Here is a 16,734-nt window from a genome sequence, read left to right as displayed (position 1 = left end):
AAGTTCAAATTGCATGCGTGCTTCTTCCATTGTATCAGACTCAGTGCGCGCAGCAGTGTTTTGGGTCGTATTCTTATCTGTGCTCATGACTGGTGCACTTGGCAGAGGCGAAGCCTGCTCTTCCTTTGCCTCTTCTATGTTTTTGATCAACTGGTTCCTATTCAACCCTTCATGTGACAGCCCCAACTCTTCACACTTTTGTCTCAACTCTTGCATCCTTAACTGACTTAGGTTACCCTCTTCTGCCATGTTCCAAACTGATTAACATGCAACCTTTTCACTATACATACAATATGGAGACACAATAGTGTGTCCACTCTCTCTGCCTTGCCTTGAAGTTGACTAATTAAGAGAAACTCACTTACCCCTCTGATAAGCCTTTCGCTCCCCCTTATCAGTAAACTGGCCTTGGCTCCTTGTGGTCACCGTTGCTGCCGTCACTCTGGGTCAGCCAGCTGTCCCCTGCTGTAGTCTTGTTCTAGACTCTGTCCTGACGACTGCTCACTCCGGTGCACGATGTCGTCTCAGTCACCCCTCAATCTCCCGTCTGTCTGCAAAGCCACAGGCTGGACCTCGTTGCCCAACGTCGGTGTTGACGACACCCCAACTGCGTTGCAGACGACTGATACAAGTTTTGGGCTCTGCTTTTCCAGTCTTTCTCGATGTTGGAACTCGCACACAAAGCTTTCGAGTCCCAAGACAGTGTTCAAAAGCAACTTTGTCACCAACAGCACGGTTGCTACTCAGCTTCTCCCGGGTCAGGCAATATTTCTGGATCACATAGCGCAGAAATAGAGTCTCAGCTGATGGTATTAATTGTTGCTCAGGTACTGGGAGTTCATCCCACCGCTGCCACCAAATGTAACTGGATGGTTTTCAGCAATGCCGCATTCTCAGCACACTGGCGTACCTTTCACGCTCAACAACCACACGATGACACTTTGAAGAACTTCGAAGCAGACAGTGATGTACAATATGTACAAAGATGGTCGTTTATTGTCTTGTAGATGAAGTTCACAAGTCTTCCGGTGTGGTATAAGAGAGTGGGTATCTCCCACTCAATGAGTGACCGATGAATACATGAATGCTCGAATCAACTAACTTCAAAGAACAAAATCATTCTATTTATAATGATTCTGAGGGTGCAGCACATGGTGCTATGGAAAATTTTGTCTAGCACCACCTAGCAACACCTAGCAACAACATAATGAATATAATAGCATTTACATGCTCCACCCCTTAATAATTTATGCAAACCATCCTCCAATCAGTTGTCGGTTACATGGCTTTAGGCCATGATCATGCCTGTTCAAAAGTGACCATCAGGCTGACCATTAGACTACACTCTACTTTGTCTTAGCGACTGTCCACTACCACCTGGCTGGTCATGATGGAAAATCCCATGTATATATGTGTGGTGCTTCTCCCTCCTCTCTGGGGCTAGCACCCTTCCCAAAATTTTCCATAAGTTTCCCCAGACTCGACATTTCTTATATATTTGATTGTAACAGTTTGTACTGGGGAAACAGCCGAAACTTTCCACAAATTTCCAAAGACTCAACATCTTCTTTGTATTTCTTTATATTATGGTTTGCGAACTCAACAATTTCTTTGTATCCCTTAATATTATGGTTTGCAAAGGAGAAGACAGTTTTCTGCTGAATGATCACCTTTTATACCATAGAGCCAATATGGCGGCTGCAGTATTGATGCACTAACTATATGCTGTAAAATGAAATGTCATCCTTTCAAATGACTGATATTCAATATCATCAATTTGTGGTGCATGTATGACACAGGATTGATCCACTCGCTCTGTCACAGTGGCCCAGCAACTGAGAGGGAACTTACCACTTTCAGGCAACCCCTTTCACCTGGACTTAAACTGGCAGTGACACTGAGGCACCTTGCAACAGGAGACAGTTATCAGTCTCTTGCGTGTACCTTCAGGTGTGGAGTGTCTAGCATCTCAAAGGTGATTCCAGAAGTGTGCAGGGCTATTGTGCAAGTGTACAAAGATTAGGATTAGGTGTTTAGTCTACCCATGACCCCTGAAGCCTGGAGAGCCGCAGCTAGCCAGTTTAAGCAGAGATGGAATATCCCCATGCAGTTGGGGCTCTGGATGGAAAACACATTGCTATCAAGAAGCTACCCCACACTGGCAGCCTCATCTACAATTACAGTCCAAAGGCTTCTTTTTGATACCATTGTTAGCTGTGGTAGATGCAGATTATAAGTCTGTTTGGATCAAACTACAAGTATGTGGAAAAGGACACATTGCCAGATGTTAAGATATTTGAAGAATTCAAGTTGTTCAACAGCGTGGAAGGGGAAGTCGTAGGACTCCCCCACCCTGCCCTCTGATTACAAGCCCTGATAATCTCCAAAACATGCCCTTCTTCATTCTGGGGATGAGGCCTTTGCACTCGGGAACTACCTCATGAAGCCATACAGAAGAAGAAGGATGTCTAGGGAGGAAAGAATCTTCAATCACAGACTCAAGGGGGAGGAGAGTGGTGGAGAATACCTTTGGGATTCTAGTCAGCAAATTTAGATGTCTCTGCAGAACTCTAGAGCAGAAACCCTACACTGTAAGGGATATGGTGGAGACAACAGTGGCTTTGCACCTCCTGAGGCAGAGGCATCCAGGCAATGCAGCTCAAGAGGCAGACCATGAGGATGAAAGCTGCAATGTCATCCAAGGGGCATGGAGGGGCCAAGTGAACTAGCTAGATGTGGATCAACCTCCTGCACTTCCCTACTCAGCTACAGCAGATGCAAAGCGACAGAGGGAATTCCTGAAGGTCTTCTTCAACTCATATCAAGGTGCAGTCCCGCAGCAGGAAAGGATGATTAGGCTGAATGATGCGGAAGGTGGAGAAAATGAAGAAAAAAATGGAGGTGGTGATGGTCATGATGGTGATGTTACCGACTGGGGGACTCGCCCCCCCGGCAACTCTCTCCAAGTCCCAATTTAAGAGGATGAACCTGTACTACATGAAGTCCTTCCTGGATGGCCAGATTCCAAGTATCAGTTCCAGAAGATGTCAAGAGAGTGGTCTTGACATCCCACCTCACAATGTAATGTTATCCATTCCAAGGATGACTGCAATCATCACAATATATGTAGAAGCATGATTAGATGTGATCCGTTACATTTTGTTACGATCTGATACAATGACCACTTGATAGTCAACCGTGTTGATCATGAAAAATTGTGAACTGTCCATTTTTTTCCATGATCAACGCAACTGCTGCAATTTACTTCAAGATTTGATAAAATCACTGTAATTACTCCATAATGAAGACCACAATTTCAATTGGCACCAGTCGTGAAAGTGGGAACACAACAAAAGAACCATGCTAGCTCAGTAGACATTTATCTAATATGGGTCCAAGATTCTGGAACTCCATTAGAATGGACATAAAATGTATCTTCATTGAATTTGTTAAGAAAACAAATTGAAATTGTTTTGTGTTGTTTGAAGGTTTGCATGGTGAAGTAAATGAGGGAGAAAGATTTGCGGTGACACCAAGTGTATGTAGTCCTTAACTGGATCGTTGTTTGGCAGAAGAGCCTAGAAAGAGGAGAAATGAAGAGGGAAGCGACATATGGGGGTTGTGAGGAGGGCAAAAAGTGAGGAGTGGGGGACAGTAATGGGCTAGAAGTTGAAGTTGCACTAGTGGAGACGGTAGAGAAAGGAACAGAGAAAGTGGTAAGGAAGAATAGTGTGAGAATCAAGTAAGATGTTCGGACATCGTTAGAAGGGGAAAGATGAAATAAAAGGAAAGAGGAAGAGGAAGGAGTTGAATGTTGGAGAATCATGGAGATAGGGGAGAGAAGTGAAGATTCATGAAACCAAGAACGAAGTCGGTGAACAGTGTGGCTGTAGAATGCGGAATCAATGGAGAAAGAACGAATAATCTCTCGAAGGAAGGGTAAGTAGAGGAGAGATGAGAATATGTTGAGAGAAGGGAGAGAGAGAGAGAGAGAGAGAGAGGGAACAAAGAAAAAAAAAACAAAAGAAGGAGAAAAAGAACAAATTGAAATTCAAGACGTAAACTAGAGGGAGCTAGTGTGGATCCTAGAAATAAATGCTGCGGAGGAGAAAAATATAAAATCGAGAGGTAAATTGATGACAGTTAAATCCTGAAAAGGTTCCTGTGGGAGTAATGCAAAAATGAGAAATTAAAATAAGGTTAAAGTGTAGACCTGAAAAGAGAAGACAAGAGAAATAACCTGTAAAGAAATGTGTAAATTAATACAATTGGTCCTGAAAAGGACCGTTGGGTTGTATGGAAGGAAGAAATAAAAAGAAAAAGAAGAAAGAAGAGAACAGAAAAGAGAAGTTCTTGCCCATTACTGTCCCCCACTCCTCACTTTTTGCCCTCCTCACAACCCCCATACGTTGCTTCCCTCTTCATTTCTCCTCTTTCTAGGCTCTTCTGCCAAACAACGATCCGGTTAAGGACTACATACACATGGTGTCACCGCAAATCTTTCTCCCTCATTAGAATTGTTTCTTTTGAAGTCTTAAGATGCAAAAGAAATAAATTATTTTGTTTCTCTCAATTATGTATTTTGTAAGCACAGCATTGTTTCTCCTAAGGCTGTGTCGACTTATTAACTCTTTATGTGCCACGTTCGCACCTCCGACTCAGTCGAAGGCGTGCCAACTTCGCATTTTCTGCTCAAACGCACAAACCCGCTCAAACCGATCGATAAATCACCATGAAAGCGTTTTTTTCGTTCCTCTGGCGCTTTTTCGTTCCTCTGGTCTATAGCTTGCATTTTATGTGGTGATTGACTAACAAGCAGTGTGTCCTACTGGATTTGCGAGTTTCTGTCACTGCTTTGTGTGCAAAAGTCATACATTGACAGTAATGTAGCCACTTGGCTTTCGAAAGAAAAGCAATTATAGAATTGACATAAAATGTACATCAGTGCAAAGCTTGGCATTTTCTCTTCAACTTTGCTTTCTTCGTCTACAATTAAACAGAAACCTGTAAAAGTTATATAGATTTGAAAAACCGAATGTTTTCTCAACACATGAATACGTTGGTGTCTAGAATAATGTGGCACACGGGAGGTTTCCACCATGGCACATAAAGAGTTAAAGACACACCATACATCAAATCTTCATTTAATTGCCTTAGCTATAGGTGCATTAATGTAGATGTCAGTTCCACTACCACCAGTTGACTGTACTATTTTTGTAATTGCTTTATAAAATACATTATACTGTCCTGCTATGGCTAATCATCATTGTGGGCTTTTACAGATGATGAATGCATTGATATAGCTTTTTACGACATGAAATGTCTCATGAATCTATTTCCTCCCTTCCATTTTCCATAGTTTTTCCTTTTTTGTTGTTTCTTTTTCCTTTTGTTTTTGTTCCCTCTTTCCTCATTTTTCATGCACTCTTTGTAGTAATTGAGCTCTTCACCCCCTCTTTCCCCATCCCTCTGAGGTACCTCCATAGTAGAAGCAGTCTTTTGAGTGGTACCCACTCAAAAGACTATGCTACTATGTAGGTACACTGTACCTCAGAGGGAAGGTGATTTTTTTTTTTTCTTCAGAATATATACATTGTAGGTATGTCTGTATTATACCATACCTGCCAACATTTCAAGATGAAATATCTTACTCATGGATTGCAAAATTCTTATTTTATATGCAAACTGAAGTTAAAAATCTTACTTTCGGTCAAATCTTCAGAAAATACACATGAAAGGTATATCTAAATATTTTTCTAAAATCTGATTTCTCTGACAGAAAATCTGATTTTGCTATTTTTAACGTAAAAAATCTTACTGAATCTGATAAAATCTTACTAGTTGGCAAGTATGTTATACGCCTGTTCTCATACTGCTCATAGACATGAACATGCTTTCATTCTTTGCTTCTGTGTATCATTAGAAATAATGTATGTCCAATTTACTTATTGCATTGTATATTCTGTCAAAAAAAAATGAGAATAAACTCAAGGTTTGAATTGAAATGAACTGAAGTGGTATGCCACCATCACAATGGATTATTCTCCAAATAGGTTTAATAGTACATCTTGCCAATATGAGACAATTTCATGATTTGCAGTACTCATCATTAATTATATGCCATTAATCATGACAATATTATAAACCATTTTCAAAGTACGGAAAAAGGGTGAAATTTTAGCATTTTTACTTGACCTTTGATCCCACGGCTTAAAAATTTCCCTGCATAATCACTGTGCAGATGCATGCATATATCACGTTTAATCACATTAGGCGTTTTCACATCAGCCCGATGTTTCGAAATAGCGCGCTATTTTCTGACTTGGGAAATTAACCCGATCACGAAATAGTGTGCTATTTGATAATGTGAATACAAATTAGCACGCTAATTGATCGAGAAAATTTCTTGAGTCCAACTCTGGAAATTTCCAAAATAGCAGGATAATTAATGCAAACTAGCGCGCTATTTGATAATGTTCGGGCTGATGTGAATAGGAAATGAAATAGTGCGCTAATCTGCGATCGTGAAAAATATCTTGAGTTTGGATTTTTATTGGGCTGATGTGAAAACGCCTAGAGTTACATGTATACATTTAGTCATTGTCAGGGTATGGAGAAAAGTGTTCATTTCAGCATTTGAGCATATTAACCAAACTTTTACCCCTTGACCTTTGACCTAGGAGCAAACTTCCCAGGAGAATAAATATCAAGCAATACATGTATATGTACCAAGTTTCAAAAGATACCCAGAGAATTTTCCACAATAGGGAAAAAAGTAAAATTTAAGCAATTTTCATGTGACCTTTGACCTTCGACCTTACAGCCCAAAACCTCTCCCAAGAGAATCTTCACTGGTAATACAGTGTCATGAAAAAATATTCTTGCACTGCAGAGATTCAGGGGGAAATAGGGAATTTTAGCATTTGACCTTGCCAATGACCTTGAATGTGTGCACTCATAAGTTGACAGGCACAGCTTCCTCCATTCATTAAGCCCTATGCCAAGTTTGGTTTGGATACCTCCATGATTCTCTAGTTACGTTGTCCACAAAGTTGATCATGAACTGACAGACACCCTGAAAACATCATGCCTCCAGCGACCCTTTGTGGCAGAGGCATAAAATCAAACATAACTTTTTGTTTGATTTTTTGGTCATATTTGATTTTAAAGTTTAATCCAACAGGCCGAGACCAAATAAAGGATATCAAATATAATAAGGAATAATTTTTGGAAACAAATATAATCACCTATTGCTGTAACAAAAGGAAGTGAAGACACAATTATTATCAGTCATAACATTGCATCCTGATCCTGAATGCATGCAGATTCCAGCTACTTTTTCTGTACTCACATTTAATGTCTGAAGAAACACTTCCATGAGATGGCAAGCTTCAATGCATACAGTCTGTCCATTCCCAATTACGTGCTCATGTGCTTTGTCAAACACAAACACTGCCAAAATGTTGAAAAATAAACCAAATTTGCAAACATTGCAATTATGAACACATCAGTGTTTACTTATATTCCAATTGAGAAAAAAAAAAAAACTCTGTTTCACTGAGCTCTAATATCACGCATGATATATCATAACATGTATGGAAAGCATAACAGAGCAACACAGAAAATAAGGAAACATTGCATGCCTGTTTTGCAAAAGACTGGTTCTTCTTCTTCTTCACAGAAAATGTTATCGCAAAAAAAGACTGTGGTGAGAAGCACTTTGATAACAGCATTATCTTGACATTACAGAGCCATTCATAGCCTGTGAACTATAACCTATTACTTGTATAACCGACAGTCCCTTTCCTCGCTTCTTGTTACATTTGTTTGGATCTATAGGCATTCACTTTTGAAGTTGACAGCTAATGGAATAGATCTACATCTATGTAAGATCAAACAATGTTGTACACGTACGTACACATAACTATTACAGGCCCATCCAGAAGTTTGATGAGTTAGACCAAACTAGTCCACAGCTATCTATCAGTTTCCATTCAATATTTCTTCATATTTGTAAAGCATTACACCCAGAGTTATATACCACTGGAAAGCTTAGTACATCATGAAAATTTCAAAATGATGATTATCTTTTCATACAAGGATTACCAATATTTTTCATAATTGGTTTATTTTGAATTTTAGCAATATGATTATTCATGTGTACTTCATATGCAAATATTGATATTATGTGATGTCACATCCTTCTTCAGAGGACTCTGATTTACATCTAATATTGGAGACCATTACTTTGTCTTTCAACTGATAGTTTTCCTAGTTTTCTTCTCGTACAGCCAGTAGGCGTCAGTGATTTCAATTTGAAATTGAGACAGAACAGCAGATTGAACGTGATTGAACTTATAAATAAACTGCACTACATGACCAGCGGATATGGGCTAACATTGTACAGTACGTAATTTTTTATTTGATCTTCACACTGAAATCCTGGCTCAGTTGGACATGCTGGGACTTGAGAATGATGGCTGAATGGACCAGGGTCCCATTTCATAAGAAGTTGATATGATAGCAAGTCTTGCTGGAATGGCAATTGTCATGGTAACGACAAGAATCCAGCTTCCTGATTGGCTGGTGCTATGGGAAGTTGTCATTCAAGCAAGAGTGGCTATCCTAACATTTTTCATGAAATGGGACCCACGTGCATAGAGATTCCTCAAAGATAAATGAAGAAGGAAATACGATGCAATACAGCATGTTGTAGGCCTAAATAGTGTCTAACTCTTCATTTTATGTACTGTAAAAGAATGTTACAGTTACCTAATATTTCGAAAAGTCCATTTTTCACAAGTACAGACAGATTCTGTAATGCCTCCTCCTGTTTTAGGGATGCCAGGTATTTGATGACCTTGATCATAGTCTCTGCCTGCTGAAATTGATGGCATGACAGTTGCTGTATGGAGAGTGATAGTACAAAGCATGAATCCTGCTAAGGCACCTAGTCAGTGTATTGTACATATAGGCCTACATGTTCATGGCAACCAATACATTGTACATATATATGTATTTACGAGCCAACTAGCCCACCAAGAAATCTGAAATATCAGCTGAAGGAAAGAACATTCATGAGAGAAAAGAAAGACTACTGCATACAACGCAGGATTTGGCTTTGCCTGAAAGAGCAGGCAACTAAAATGTACATACTTACGATGCAAGGTTGAGATAGTGGACACTATTTTACCACTCTCAATGTATTCAATGACTCAGTATAACTGCTAGTCAGGAAGGATGGCAATATTCTATATACAGTGTATTCACGACTGCAGAGTCAATTACATTCACTTGCCTTTTACTTCTGTCATTGATTACCATTCACTTTCACTACATATGCCTGACTTTCTGCAGTTCATCTTGACAAGCATCTCAACACTATACACTGCACTCAAGATGGAATCATCACTGAATATTCACTGATTTTAAAGGTAGGGAATCCCATTTGCATGCCTTAAATGAAGAGTTGTATAAATATAGTGGTATGTTGAAGAGAGTATCATTTTAGAAACTCCCATTAAGTATTGAAAGTGGAAGGTAACATTTAGTACATTTTTATTGACCGTTAGATTTTGAATTGAATTTTTTTCGGGGCTCACCGTAAATTCCAGTACATTACTAGGCTACCTTTGCAGACCCATGCACTGCATGTGTGTCCATCATGTATATTTTGTGAAGAAAGTTCATCAAAACTTACAAACATTTCTATATACATTCTTGCACACACTCTATATGTTATTACATCAGCTCTTATACTTTTAGATTTGTGTTTATAGATAAAAAAATACGGAAGACTGCAACAAAAAGGCTTAAGTGTGGCTGACACACAGAACTACTGAGTAGTTGAGTTTTGTGCATTATTCCAATTGTAGATAACTGTTGACTTCCAAATTTCTCAGCAGTGGCCTAAACAAGTCCCCTGAGGTTCATATTTAATGTTTTGCTGCATTTTGGGAGGTCTCTAAAAGGTATCCCCTACCTTTAAGCCAAACCAAAGACATCTGAAAGCATACTCATTACTGCCATTACAGACTTAAACACAAGTATCCACAGAATTTTCTGAAATCTCACCTCTTGGATGACAGTAATTAGCTGTCTGGTCATTTCCATGCTGCACTTCTGAGGCAGCCCGCGGACGTCCCCTTTCAACTTCGTGACAACATCCTCAACTTGCTTGAAATACAAGTGACCCTTTTGTTCAGATAATACTGCAGTCTGCAGCTACAAAATGGCAAAGAAAAAAAAATAAAGGTAAAGGTTCTCTTTCTTCATATAGGATCTTTTAAGTTGACAAAAGCATGTTTCATGACTTTTCAATTTCAGTAACCACATGACGCTGACCAAACAATGCAAAGATACTTGTGTTTATTTTGTTATTGCCCATGGGAGGGCATGTAAAGCATCCTTAATGTTTTTGATAGTTTTTTATGATTGATTCGAACATGCAAAGGAAAAAAAGCTCTTTTAGGGCAATATTCCAGAAAGAAATTCCCTCTAACCTCAACAACCTACCATATTCTTCCTCCATATACATGATACACACAAAACAGATAGGACTTATGTCAGTTGCTTTTTCATTTTTACAACATAATATCAGTGTTGGTACTTCACAATAGATTCTTTTAGTCATTACTTACAATAATGTCAGTGTTGCGGGAACTGTTACAAACTGGCATGATGAAATCCTTGACAAGACTCGTGTGATATTTGCAGGCCAGTCAGCAAGAAATGTAACTGTAATAAAATAAAGAATTTTGGTGACTCAACATCAGATATCAAAAGTGAAAAAAGTAATCAAGTTGTATCAACGTAAAGTACACTTCACCCAGCATTCTGGTCATATTCCTAATTCCTGCTATGTCAGGGGAGCTGGAACTGTTAATAAAGTTTTTGATATAGCAGTCAACATGAGAAGAATAAATCGGCAAGATTTATTTTCTATTTGCTTCTGGCCAGCTACCTAACCTCACATGAAGCATTCTTGAACTTTCACGATACTCAGAACATAAACACACACACACACACACATATAAGTCACAAGTGTAACCTCAGAAACTTATTTAGCAATGTTTTTTGGGGAGGGGGTTGATAAAGAGGCATTTTTTTCATATCAGTCACATGATATAAAGATTCAGTATTGGAATCAGACACAGATATCTTGAGTCATGGACCTTTTTGGTGTGTATTTCACATTTTCATTAGTTTTTAAATACCTTTCTGCAGGGCTGCATATTAACCATTTTTTTTCTTCTATTGGTACTACCTGTTCCTGTCAGACCACTAGATACCAAATATTTCCATTTTTTACTGATCTAAAATTTATTGGCCCAGACCTAAAATTTACTGATCCTTCACATTCACGAAATTCTTGCATTGAGTTGATGAACACTGATTAATTTGGTGCTCATTTTAATATGTTGATGTATATACCAGCAATTTATCAATCAGTTATTACTTATTTGTTGTTGTTGTTTTTTGTTGTTGGTTTGTTTTTTTCTTGGGGGGGGGGAGGGTCATGTCAGACCTGTAAATTTGGGCAATTCCTGTTAAGTTACTGGGCCGACAGTGATTTTTACCCGTCTCTGATAGAATGGTGCCAGTGTGAAGCTTTGCTTACTGAAATTGTGTTAGGTTTAAATCTATATTACCAGTTTTACAGCATTATCGAACACAATTCTTATGAGTAACAATCCCACATTTCAGAGCTAAAAATCAACTGTTCTGCAGGCATATGAGAATTACATATCCACTTACATTACTGACTAGGTCTATGGTCTCTAAAGTAGTATACTGTAAAAGTGAACATATTCGCGGTGTTGAAATTTTCGCGCATTTCGCGCAATCCGAAATCAGCGCGAAAATAAAAGCACACAATTTTTTTTTGCTTGCCATATGTTCCAGTAGTTGATGTCTGGATTCAGCAGAATTAAAAACAAGCGAAACTCTTCTTACTCAGCCAAGCGCGAAAAATTAATGAGCTAGATCTAGAGCTATAGATCTACAGAGCGTATAAAAAAAAAAAAGGTAATCCAACTTTGGAGGGCTACCATTTCATAATTGTAAGCTCTGGAGAGCTGAATGTTAGTTGTATGGAAAGGGGAACTCTTCCTCTTTCCATTGATACCTAATTATGTTGACAAATGTCATGCATGACTGAGCACACAAACTTAAAAGACAACAATGACAAATTACACTTTTTCAAAGTCTGAGTGTTATTGTAAAGGAACAATGCATGTCTCACTGAATGGATGGGGTCTCTCAATGATAGTGGTAACATTAGCACAGGCCTCGAAATAGGATTTTGGAGGGGCAAGGCCATTTAGAAAAGGGCACTTTTTCCAAGAGGCCAGGGCACTTAGGTCAGTCAGAGGGGCACCAAGGCCACATTGGAAAGGGCATGTTGGGTGTTTATACATGATGTGAATGCCCCATAGAGCTGTATGCTATCGACCGTGCTGCTACACTCCAGCAGCGCATGCACGCATAAAATCTCTCCGCAGCAGACGACATTAGGCAGTAGGCCATACGCAATACGATGTAGGTTCTGTAATACAGTACGTTCTCAAAGCGTACGCCGCACTCGCCTTGGAGCAATTCCGGCGCCATTTTGCTTTGAGCATGTGGGCATGAATGCAGAGCGAGAGAGATGGCAATGCTCGCAGCCGTCCGACAGGCCTGGCATTTTTTAGCATGGCTTGCGACCACTTGCTCCGGCCCGCCGCTGCCTTTCTAGTAACTCTATGGCCGCTGCGCTGCGGAGGCAGTCGGGACGGTAAAAGCCGGTCGGGCGTACATGTACGTAGACATCTACACGTCGTCTCGTATCTCGGAAAGATACTTTGAGTTTGAATCAGATATATTGGGACGCGAGTGAACTGATATTTGAGATCAGGAAAGTTGTTCAAGCTTATTAAAGTGTAGACTTTGAGAAAGGGCATATTATACGTCATAAATAATAACTTTCATTCTAAAAGGGCACCACGGCCACAAGAAAAAGGGCACATTTTTTTTTGGCCGTAACTTTGATCAAGGAAAAAAAGGCATTGCGGCCAACGACGGCGAAATAATAGATATATACTGAATTCTACGTCTACATCTAAATTTACCAAGCTGGTTTTAGAGGCAAGAATCTATAGACTCTAGAAACCTGATAGGCCTACTAGAGCCAAGGAAGAATAGACAATGGACCTAGTCAGAATAGTGGATTTGACCATGATTATCATTATTATTGTTATTATCACCGTTCTTATATAGCACGTAATACCTTTGGCAAGGTCTCTATGCGCTAATGATCTACATTACTATTTAATCAGGTAGCCAAGGTAAGGTATCAGGGTGCTAATTAGACAAAAAGATCACCAAAAGATCAGTCTGTCAAATAATAATTGTTGGGGGTATGATCAGCAGAGACTGGACCTGCATTCATGGAATCCCTCTCCTATACAGACAGAAAACTCTTATACCTGATACTGTAGGAGGGACGCATACCCATGGAAATCAATGTGATTGGCAAACAGATGCCTTCGCCGATGATCAGTTATCAGCATGGTAATAGCGTGTTATTAGCATGCCACCGACCTGGTAGCTTTGATAACAATAATCTATTCATTATTAAACCTATTCAAACAGCTGGTGAGCACACAATATAGATTGACTTTCATGACATCGTTCGAAACAATTGGCTTTTCAAGAGCAATTGCATTACCAGTACACTGCCTGCACAATGTAAAACTGAAATTAGCTGTTTGAAATTAAACAACGACTTTTCAAGCAGGTAAAAGCGGATATTTTGCCTAATTTTTCACACTCTAAGCTGGTGAGCACACGATATTGACTGACTTTCATGACATTGCTCAAAACAACTGGCTCTTCAAGAGCGATCGCAGCATACCCTGCCTGAAAACTGAAGTTGTTTACAATTACCAGTATGCGATGATCTTTTAGGTACTGTAAAAGTGGCTATTTTCGCGCAAGTAATTTTTATAAGATAGATCTGCTTGATACAAGTCCTATGGCCATATGTATACAATTTCACTGTTACGTACGAGTTTGGTTTGTATGCATTTGGTACTGACATGGGGTGGTATTCTGAAAATCTTCCTAATTTTCTTCCTAAGTCAGAAACTTAGGAAGTGCCTAGGAAAGACAGAATTGTTTTTTGTTTTTTGTTTTCCTGAAATTTCTTCCTAGGAACTTCTTAATGCACATTAGTCCATCTTTATCCCTGCCCACATCCTTTCTAAAGCCAATACAAAATGCCGTATCATAAGGAACCAACCAATGAGAATCGGGCATTATACATGACGTAGGGCTAAATACATGTGTGCATGGCATGTCCTCTTTCTCACGCCCATTTCGCGCATCAAAGTACATGTTGCGTGCAGTGAATGACAAGCGCATATCACGTTTTGGAGCTTGCTATTGTATCTTAACAATGTAGTTACGACAGGGGTGGAGCTTTAAAAAATATCTTTCTAAAATTCTTTCCTGAGTGCATTCTAGAATACCACTTTCTTCGTAAGTCAGAAATGTGTGATCTCATTCACATTTACATATCTTCCTAAGTTTCTTCCTAAGTTTAGGAAAAAAGTTAGGAAGACACTTGAGAAGAAACTTAGGAAGATTTTCAGAATACCACTTGAGAAAAGATCCTGACTTAGGAAGAAATTTCTACCCAGGAAGGATTTCAGAATACCACCCATGGTGTCTGGTACCATGTCTGTAGATATACATTTGTCATTAGCGCCAGGAATCAGAATCAATATCAAACAGTTAGAAGTTTCTCTACAGTAGATTAGCGAGTTTTCTACCAGATTTGTGAAAGAGAGGTCTAGAAGTTTCTGTATGACAGTAGATTGTTGGTGTATTTGTGTGAAAAATAACTGATGTACATGCGTAACTTAACCCTAAAGACTGGGGGGGGGGGGACCTAAAAGGCCCCCCCCTCGACATTTCGCGCGATTACTCAGCAACACGCAATGCTCTCGCCGCGATGCTCTATGACTTTTTTCTTTCGAGTTTCCCGCACATTTTGACACCAAATTTGTGACACCCGGGGGTACGGTTCTGAAGTTACATAACTTTTTGTACATGCACGTGAGACCGAAAATGGCTCAAAAATGTGATTTTGTGTACAAAGTCAATACAAATTGAGTTTTATCACATGGTTCATATAAATATGCTTATTTTTACTCTCAATGGCTAAAATCAATTTGTTTTAGTAGTGTTATGCTTCAAAAAGGGTCTGCCACAAATTTTGCTGAAAAAAACAACAAAAACAAAAGGTCGAAAAAACAAAGAAATACATAAGAAATTCATAAAACAATAAAATAAATAAGAAATTAATTTTGATATCGAATTTTTTTTCAAATACATTTGCTAAGAATGCTACAAAGAATATCTAGACCAAAAATGAGCACTTTTGGAGCTTTATTTACTGATTTAGATAAAAAAAGGTCTGATTTCTCGCATAAATTAGCATAATTAATCAAAATAAAATAAAAGAAGACTATTTTGGAATATCTAAATATACGATCTTGTAGATTACATCGCACACTACCATTGTGCAAATTTCCGCGGCGATCGCGCGATCCACGGCCGAGATCTTAAGGGGGGGCCCTTTAGGCCCCCCCCCCCCCCAGTCTTTCGAGCTACCAAAATAGCCCAGTCTTTTTAGGGTTAAAAAGTTGTGAATGGATTTGGATGAAACTTGCAGGAAAGCTGATTATGACACAATGATTGGATGATTAACTTTTGGTAGTAATCTGGGAATATTTATGGATTTTGGAAGGATATTTTATGTTTTTGCAGACAGGGTCAATGTACTACAGGAGTTCAAGTTGCGCATATTTGACGTTTGCACACGCGCTCTAAGCACATGCTCTCATGCTCAGCAAGGCACGGCAGTCGCATAGCTCGAAGCTAATGACGTAAACAAAAGGCTTCTATATTTTCAGCATGCGTGTATGGGTGGAAATGAGCTGCTTGGCTGAGGTCTGCCCACTCCCAGTGTATTTCTAGTTAAACAAGGAAAAGTAGAAATTACACAGTGCGTAATATATGTCCCCGCCGGAAGTAGCATTTAGTAGCAAAATGTACAATATAGGTAAAAAGATCAAGGTCAAAGGTCAAAGAAGTCAAAGGTCAAAATTCTATGTAGAAGTTTTGAAGCCCTCACCTAGTGCCATCACATAAAGCAAACGGAATCGAAATCGGGTTAGAAATGGCGAAGGAGTAGCATTTTGTAGCCAATGTACAATATAGGTCAAAAATCAAGGTCAGAGGTCAAAGAAGTCAAAGGTCAAAATTCTGTGTAGAAGTTTTGAAGCCCTCACCTAGTGCCATCACTTAAAGCAAACGGAATTGAAATTGGGTTACAAATGGCGAAGGAGTAGCATTTTGTAGCAAAATGTACAATATAGGTCAAAAATCAAGGTCAAAGGTCTAAGAAGTCAAAGGTCAAAATTCTGTGTAGCAGTTTTGAAGCCCTCACCTAGTGCCATCACATAACGCAAACGGAATCGAAATCGGGTTAGAAATGGCGAAGGAGTAGCATTTTGTAGGTAATGTAAAATATAGGTAAAAAATCAAGGTCAAAGGTCAAAGAAGTCAAAGGTCAAAATTCTGTGTAGAAGTTTTGAAGCCCTCACCTAGTGCCATCATATAAAGCAAACGGAATCAAAATCGGGTTAGAAATGGCGAAGGAGTAGCATTTTGAAGCAAAATGTACAA

At 39.2% G+C, this 16,734-nt stretch overlaps 1 protein-coding gene across 1 annotated transcript in view; it reads right to left on the bottom strand.

Moving 5' to 3' along the window:
* LOC140233834 (synaptonemal complex protein 2-like) overlaps positions 1-16,734 on the bottom strand; it is a 61,315-nt gene that overhangs the window by 26,150 nt on the left and 18,431 nt on the right. Inside the window, exons 2-5 of the mRNA XM_072313927.1 lie at positions 10,641-10,737; positions 10,075-10,224; positions 8,773-8,905; positions 7,352-7,452 (exon numbers count right to left, since the gene is read on the bottom strand). Of these exons, the coding sequence (XP_072170028.1) occupies positions 7,352-7,452; positions 8,773-8,905; positions 10,075-10,224; positions 10,641-10,679 (423 nt within the window). The 5' untranslated portion in view covers positions 10,680-10,737. The remainder of the gene's footprint in view (positions 1-7,351; positions 7,453-8,772; positions 8,906-10,074; positions 10,225-10,640; positions 10,738-16,734) is intronic.

This window comes from Diadema setosum, chromosome 10, assembly GCF_964275005.1.
Source record: "Diadema setosum chromosome 10, eeDiaSeto1, whole genome shotgun sequence".
NCBI lineage: Eukaryota > Metazoa > Echinodermata > Echinoidea > Diadematoida > Diadematidae > Diadema > Diadema setosum.
This window is presented reverse-complemented; position numbering and strand designations above follow the sequence as displayed.